The sequence below is a fragment of the Aquarana catesbeiana genome, linkage group LG02, assembly GCF_042186555.1.
Source record: "Aquarana catesbeiana isolate 2022-GZ linkage group LG02, ASM4218655v1, whole genome shotgun sequence".
Lineage (NCBI taxonomy): Eukaryota > Metazoa > Chordata > Amphibia > Anura > Ranidae > Aquarana > Aquarana catesbeiana.
The window spans coordinates 266435548-266444177 of NC_133325.1; the positions used below are offsets into that span (position 1 = coordinate 266435548).

General features: G+C 42.8%; 1 protein-coding gene across 2 annotated transcripts in view; it reads right to left on the minus strand.

The window, feature by feature from the left end:
• Positions 1 to 8181, minus strand: part of UGGT2 (UDP-glucose glycoprotein glucosyltransferase 2) — a 670166-nt gene extending 661985 nt beyond the window's left edge. For both annotated transcript variants that reach the window (XM_073614383.1, XM_073614382.1), the window contains exons 1-2: positions 7850 to 8181; positions 3108 to 3190 (exon numbers count right to left, since the gene is read on the minus strand). In XM_073614383.1, the coding sequence (XP_073470484.1) occupies positions 3108 to 3190; positions 7850 to 7980 (214 nt within the window). In that variant the 5' untranslated portion in view covers positions 7981 to 8181. The remainder of the gene's footprint in view (positions 1 to 3107; positions 3191 to 7849) is intronic.
• Positions 8182 to 8630: the final 449 nt, after the last annotated feature.

An 8630-nucleotide genomic window follows, 5' to 3' on the forward strand; every position in this document is an offset into this window, starting at 1 on the left:
AGTAAGTACACACCCTAAGTGAAAATGTCCAAATTGGGCCCAATTAGCCATTTTCCCTCCCTGGTGTCATGTGACTCGTTAGTGTTACAAGGTCTCAGGTGTGAATGGGGAAGGGGTGTGTAAAATTTGGTTTTCTCTCTCTCACTCTCTCATAATGGTCACTGGAAATCCAACGTGGCACTTCATGGCAAAGAACTCTCTGAGGATCTGAAAAAAAGAATTGTTGCTCTACATAAAGATGGCCTAGGCTATAAGAAGATTGCTAAGACCCTGAAACTGAGCTGCAGCACGGTGGCCAAGACCATACAGCGGTTTAACAGGACAGGCTCCACTCAGAATAGGCCTCACCATGGTCGACCAAAGAAGTTGAGTGCACGTGTTCAGCATCATATCCAGAGGTTGTCTTTGGGAAATAGATGCATGAGTGCTGCCAGCATTGCTGCAGAGGTTGAAGGGGTGGGGGGGGTGGGGGGGGGGATCAGCCTGACAGTGCTCAGACCATACGCCCCACACTGAATCAAATTGGTCTGCATGGCTGCCGTCCCAGAAGGAAGCCTCTTCTAAAGAGGATGCACAAGAAAGCCCGCAAACAGTTTGCTGAAGACAAGCAGACTAAGGACATGGATTACTGAAATCATGTCCTGTGGTCTGAGCCTAAAATAAACGTATTTGGTTCAGATGGTGTCAAGTGTGTGTGGCGGCAACCAGGTGAGGAGTACAAAGACAAGTGTGTCTTGCCTACAGTCAAGCATGGTGGTGGGAGTGTCATGGTCTGGGGCTGCATGAGTGCTGCCGACACTGGGGAGCTACAGTTCATTGAGGGAACCATGAATGCCAAAATGTAGCACTGAAGCAGAGCATGACCCCCTCCCTTCGGAGACTGGACCACAGGGCAGTAGTCCAACATGATAACAACCCCAAACACATCTTCAAGACGACCACTGCCTTGCTAAAGAAGCTGAGGGTAAAGGTGATGGACTGGCCAAGCATGTCTCCAGACCTAAACCCTACTGAGCATTTGTGGGGCATCCTCAAATAGAAGGTGGAGGAGCGCAAGGTCTCTAACATCCACCAACTCTGTGATGTCGATGTGGAAGAGGACTCCAGTGGCAAACTGTGAAGCTCTGGTGAACTCCATGCCCAACAGGGTTAAGGCAGTGCTGGAAAATAATGGTAGCCACACAAAATATTGACACTTTGGGCCCAATTTGGACACTTAGGGGTGTACTCATTTTTTTGCCAGCGTTTTAGACATTATTGGCTGTGTGTCGAGGCTTTCTGAGGTGACAGCAAATTTACACTGTTATACAAGCTGTACACTCACTACTTTACATTGTAGTAAAGTGTCATTTCTTCAGTGTTGTCACATGAAAAGATATAATAAAATATTTACAAAAATGTGAGGGGTGTACTCACATGTGTGTGTGACTGAGCCATCCTGTGCCGTCCCTCCGCAATATATCTGCAGGAGTAGGGTGGCAAGTGGTTTGGTAGATCACTGGCTATAACCGATATTACCTTCTAATAATGCTGGCACAACTTCCCTGATCTATCTAAATACATATTTATTACAAATCAGGTTAGCAGATTTTGTCAACGAGTCCGGTTAATTTTACCCTAGGTTCACATGACAGCGAAAACTATTGCTTATACCCCCTCAGAGTAGTGCAGTGTTAGTATTGTGACACTGAACTATTTTGATGAAAGTATGCAAAAACATTTTTTTTTTTTTTTAAACATTTTTGTTTTTTTTACTATTTAAAAAAAAAGGATATATTTAATAATTTTTTTGTTTTTTTACAACTTTATTGGTTATGTTGAATAACAGAAAATGTTTTTTCCAGAATTTTCAGTCTTTTTTCATTTATATAATAAAAAAATAAAATAAAAAAACTCAGTAGTGATGAAATACCACCAAAAGATAGCTTTGTGTGAAAAAATATATAAAATTTCAATCGAGTACAGTGCTGCATGACCGAGCAATTGCCAGTTAACCGCTTAGTGACCGCCCACCGTAGATATACTGTGGTACGTGATCTGACCCTTCCAGGTCTAGGGCACGTACGCGCACCAACGGTTACCCGCTCACGCTGTGATTGGACACAGCGGGAGCCAATCAGCAGGAACGGCAGATGCAATGTCCGCCGAGGCCTGCCGATCGTTCAGGAGATGTAAACAAGGCAGATCGCAGTTCTGTGAGAGGTGAATGTGCTGATCCTGTGATCCTGCTAGGAACACAAATCTTTACATTCCCCCAGTCAAAGCACCTCCCCCACAGTTAGTAATCACTCCCAGGGAACACATTTAACCTTCTGATCACCCCTGATGTTAACCCCTTTCCTACCAGTGTCATTAGTACAGTAACAGTGCATATTTTTTAGCACTGATCACTGTTTTAGTGTCACTGGTCCCCAAAAAGTGTCAAAAGCGTCAGTTAGGTTTCTGAATTGTCCGCCGCAATATCGCAGTCCTGCTATAAAGGATATAAAGTAAAAAAAATAAACAGAAATAAATAATAATATACCATAGTTTTTAGACGCTGTAACTTTTGCGCAAACCAATCAATATATACATACTGGGATTATTTTTACCAAAAATATGTAGCAGAATACATATTGCCATAAATTGATGAAGAAATTCGATTTTTTACATTGTTTTATTAGGAATGTTTTATAGCAGAAAGTAAAAAAATATTGTTTTTGGTTTTTTAAATTGATGGTCTTTTTTTGTTTATAGCGCAAAAATAAAGACCACAGAGGTGATCAAATACCACCAAAAGAAAGCTCTATTTGTGGGAAAAAAAAAAGGGAAAAATTTTATTTGGGTACAACGTTGCACGCCTGTGCAATAGTCAGTTAAAGTAAAGCAGTGCCATATCGCAAAAAATGGCCTGGTCATGAAGGGGGTAAACCTTCCGGAGCAGAAGTGGTTAAAGTAGTGCAGTACTGAATAGCAAAAAAGCTCTGGTCATGAAGGGGGTAAAACTTTCCGGAGCTCAAGTGGTTAAAACCCCCACCAACCAGGATTTAGTACAAGTGGGTAAATATGTAGACGTCAGTAAGATTGAAAACATTTACTCCTAATAAGCTGATGACTATTTCAGTTACCTTTGTTTTTATAAATAGTCATCTCTTGCACCGTTCCCAAAAACTGCCAAAACTTGTCATTTCCTTCCTCTGCAATAAATTCACTGGGGGGAAAAAAAAACAAAAAAAAACATTTTTATAAATCATGAAACATTATAACCACACAAGGTGTCATTAAAATTTGACTTTAACATACATAAAACAATCACTAAACAAAAACAGCCTGTAATGAGCTAAGCAAAGATTATTCTGTCATTTCAACACTGCCTGTCAGATTGGGTTGATGGAATAAAAGATAGGAGTTATTTGATGAATTAGTAAATGCTGAGGGCTGACATGGTTTACAGAAACAAATTAATACAGAGAACAACTATCGCTGTGTATTGTTTCTGTTCTATGGTGGCTTGACAAGTAACAGACACTGCAAATGGATTTGGATTCACAGAACGGTTTCTGATTTTCCAAAACTGCCTGTTATTTTTCACGAACTATAATACCGATTTCATCGTGATATAGCAAACAGAGTATCAGATTTACAAAGAGAGCAAATAATTACAAACATCTAAAAAGGAAGGACTATTCCATCTGCCTCTCTGCTACTAGCCAGTAATAGATCTCAAGAAGGGTAGATGCCTGGAGCCCCATCACTTTCATCTTTAGGCCACAAACCATGGCCTGTTACCTGCGGCCACCAGATTCCAGGGGCAAAAATCAACAGATTCTTGAGGCTGGAATGACCGGGGTCATTTAAATAACAGCGGCCACTCAGTCTATTTAAACTAATGGCGGGCTGACAGCAAGCACTGCTGTTCACGTGCCCTGGTTATTCCAACCACTGAAATCTGGTGGCCATAAGAGGCCTTACAAGTCTTTAGACTTTTTTTTTTTTTTTCCTAGAAGGTGATCAGCAACAGTAGCCATTGTACTGTAAGGATTCCTTTACACTTTGCATGGCGATTGGCATTGTTCTGCACTTGATGAACATCAGTCACTGCAGAAAATGGTTTTATATGTGCCTTGTTCACACCACAATGCTTTTGTGATGTGCATTGCAGACAAATGTGGTCATGCTGCATATTTCCGCAGAACGCTGGATGGCACTGTACTGCACTGGCACTGCTGTGAGGAGACAAGAATGAAGTGTGTACATTTCATTTCATTGACATCACCGCGGGGCTACCTTCTGCTCCTCCTCTCCATGTCGCCGGGCCAGTAGGAGAGAGGAGCAGGGCCTTGCACATGCGCAGTAGGGTTCCCGTCTTGAAGCTGTAAGGCTACACTGCCGGGTTCCCTTACTCCCAATGGCAGCAGCGGCAGCACCAAACAGCTGATGGAAACATCAGCTGCGGTTCCGACATCGCTGGACCCCAGGGCAAGTAATGCCTCATTTCCACTGAGCGGATCGGTTCGGTTCGGTACGCTATTTTGGGTGTTTCCATTATGAAAGCGGCCCATACAACCGAACCGTACCACTCCATTCAGGGTCCTGCTTCAGATGTGGGGCCATAGAAAATGGAACGGTTCGGTTAGGGCGGAGCTACGATACATTCCACTGATTGGCTGACAGAAAACCCTCTGCTGTGCTATGCTGAGGCATTTTTTTCTAAACCCTGTATGGCCCCTTGTGGTCCCACTTGCAGTGGAAACGCTCACCAGAATAGACCAGACCATTCTAGGCCATTCAAACTGTACCGACCCGAACCGATCCATTCAGTGGAAACGAGGCATAAGTGTCCTATTGTTAAAAGCCAGCAGCTGCAGTATGTGTAGCTGCTGACTTTTAATTTTTCTCTGTTTTGGGTGGAACACCGCTTTAAAGAAGAACAAAATAAACGATGCGATGTGCTAAATGCACATTGTTCCACCCTGAACACTAAAATGGAGCTTTTTAGTGCACAAGCAGTGTGAACAAGCCTTAAAAGTTTCCTTTAACTGTGCAGGAAAGCTGCGCAGAAATATATATTTATATATATATATATATATATATATATATATATATACACATATATATACACATACATATACATACACATACACACACACAATTGATTCTGCTTTTCCAGATAGGGAACACGCGCGCCGGCTGTGCTGTGTTTAGTGACAGCACAAGCCAATCAGTGGGTGCTGGCCAATGGATGACCGCCAGCAATTGATAATCGGCAAGGAGGAAGACAGGACAGGGATCTGTGTATGTATACAACACAGAGCTCTATTCTGTCAGAGGGGATGTGTGGTTTTTGTTTCCCTGCAAAGCAGGGAATAAAAACTGGCACATCCCTTAGTGGAAGCACCTCACAGTACACATGAAGACTGGTTAAGCACACATTTAAACCTTTGATCGCCCTAGATGTTTAGCCCCTTCCCAGCCAGTGTCCCATATCAGCACTGATCGCTGTATAATGCCCTGTACACCCGGTCAGATTTTCCAATGTAAAATGATTGATGGGAGCTTGTTGTCGGAAATTCCGACTGTGTGTAGGCTCCATCGGACATTTTCCATCGGAATTTCCGTCACACAAAATTTGAGATCTGGATCTCAAATTTTCCGACAACAAAATCCGTTGTCGTAAATTCCAATCGTGTGTACACAATTCCGACACACAAAGTTCCACGCATGCTCGGATTCAAGCAGAAGAGCCGCACTGGCTATTGAACTTCATTTTTCTCGGCTCGTCGCACGTCACCGCGTTCTTGACGTTCGGAGTTTCCAACAAGATTTGTGTGACCGTGTGTATGCAAGACAAGGTTGAGCCAACATCCATCGGAAAAAATCCATGGATTTTATTGTCGGAATGTCCGATCGTGTGTACAGGGCATTAATGTCACTGGTTCCCACAAAGTGTCTGATTGCCTGCCATAAGTCACTGATAGGAGTCATTACTAGTATAAAAAATAAAGATTTCAGTATATATACCGGGAATCTCCAAACTACGGCCCTCCAGCTGTTGCTGAACTACACGTCCCATGAGGCATTGTAAAACTCTGACATTCACAGACATGACTAGGCATGATGGGAATTGTAGTTCCTGAACAACCGAAGGGTCATAGTTTGGAGACCCCTGTATTATCCCATAGTTTGTAGACGCTATAACTTTTGCACATACCAATCAATATACGCCTTGGGATTTTTTTTTTTTTTTAACCAAAAATATGTAGCAAAATACATATTGGCCTAAATGTATGAAGACATTTGATATTTTACACTTTTTTATTGGATATGTTTTATAGCAGGAAGTAAAAAAAAATATTTTTTTTTTTTTTTCAAAATGTTCAGTATTTTTTCATTTATGGCACAAAAACAAAAATAAAAAAAGAGGTAATAAAATACCACCAAAAGAATGCTCTAGTTGTGGGGAAAAAAAAAATCTATAAATTTACCTTATGTACAGTGTTGCATGATTGTCAGTTAAAGTAACGCGCTGCTGTATAGCAAAAAATGGCCTGATCAAAAAGGGGGTAAATCTTCCAGAGAACAAGTGGTTAAAGCATAGCTAATCCTAAGAACTAAAATCCATTAAATTACAGTTTACCTGTCCTTAGATGTGGCAGCTGCATTCGTTTTTATTTTCAGGCTAAGAACATTTTCAACTACAGAAAATACTTGTTGATCCTTCCAGAAATGCAATGTCCTGGTCACCTCCTGTGCACTGAACTGAAATCACAAACATTGTTATCTTCCTTCCTAGCTACCTTCAGTAAACTACAAAATGACCCTACCCTCCATGTAATAGAGACAAGGAAAGGGGGAGGTTTTTGTAGTCCAAAGAAGGAGAGCATCCTAGGTTGACAATACTTCTACTGTACAGCGTTGTCACCCTAGGACAGGAACTGTATTACTGGGCAGGTTAACCTGGTGAAAATAAAGAAAAGAAACCTAAAAAAAAAAAAAAAAAAAAAAAAAAAAAAAAAAAAACCACCAAAAATAATGCAGCTGCCACATCTAAGGAGTGGTAAACTACAATAGTTTACATTTTTGTTTGGAAACAATTTAAAGTAATAGTAAACCCTCTGCATTTTTTAGTTTAACACATTGAGCACAATAGAATAAACATTCCCCAGTAAAGTATTTATTCTTAGCTCAGCACTTTCAGCTTACAACTTTTAATGCTGCTGGCTCTTGCTGCCTCAGTGCCGCTTTCCTGAACATCCAGTCTTCACAAGAATGGACAGTGCAGTTTGGATGCAGTCTGTTACCTTGCAGAAGGGAGGAGAAGGGGGATTGCCTTACCATCCTAGGCTATGGATTTGTGTGTTTTTATTGGTGCACACAGTGTATGAAGACAAAACCCCAGTCCCCTGCATACAGTGGTGGCTCCATAGGATGCTTCCAGAGAAAGGAGACACTCCGAAACAGGAAACCCGGGGTCGTGGTCATGGCACCAAGGTAAACAAGAACATAGGCAGGTATTAAAAGATCTAGAATCTGCATACTCAAATGATGAAATCAGCTGGTGAATGTGCTGAGAGGTTAATAGAATCATCAATGGATAATACACAATCCATACACACACTCCCTGCCCATGGAAGTATTGTATCAGTATTATCCACCACCATAGGAGTCATCTGCAAAGAGTATACAATCTAATTGAGAATTCTATCAATACATCCCATAATGTGCACACAGCCCATGTCTGTATCCCTGACCCAACAACACTGGAGGGATCCCCTGAGCCATAGGCAGCCATGGTGAGAATGACAATAGCAGAGAGCAATGACAATAGCAGAGAGCACTACTCTCCTTTTCTAGGCAGACCATACCACACCTGGCCTCCAGCAATAGCGGGCTCTCTGACCACTTGGCAGCCAGGCTTGCTGTCACTCCTTTGGCTGCTGTCTGGGCAATGATAGAGGAGAGGGCACAGGAGAAGAGGAGAGTGCTGTACAGTGCAGCCATTGCAGCCACCCGGTACACAATTAGTATGTTCTACGTCCGCACAGACCGTCACACTACAGCCCAGCCAGCCTTCCGCCCTCCCCGGTACACAGCACACTGATCCCGGTGTTCTCTACACAGGATATACACAGCTTCCAGCCGCTTCCGGGAACCCCGAACTGCTAGGTAAGACCCTCGCTGCTTGACGTCACATCGCTGTCTGCTATTGGCTGAGAGGAGCCGCTATCCTCCGTTCTGTCACCAATCACAGAACGGCAGCTGTCAGCTTCCAGAGGCTGCTTAGTGATGTTGGTGTGGTGGAGGATTGGGACACGTGGATCCCGGGGGATGCCGGTGTTCCTTGTACAGTATTATATAGATGATAGAGGGATCCTATCATCTCCTTCCATAGACTAGAGAGGGATCCTATCATCACCTCCTTCCATAGACTAGAGAAGGATCCCATCACCTCCTTCCATAGACTAGAGAGGGATCCTATCATCACCTCCTTCCATAGACTAGAGAGGGATCCTATCACCTCCTTCCATAGACTAGAGAGGGATCCTATCATCACCTCCTTCCGTAGACTAGAGAGGGATCCTATCATCACCTCCTTCCGTAGACTAGAGAGGTATCCCATCACCTCCTTCCGTAGACTAGAGAGGGATCCC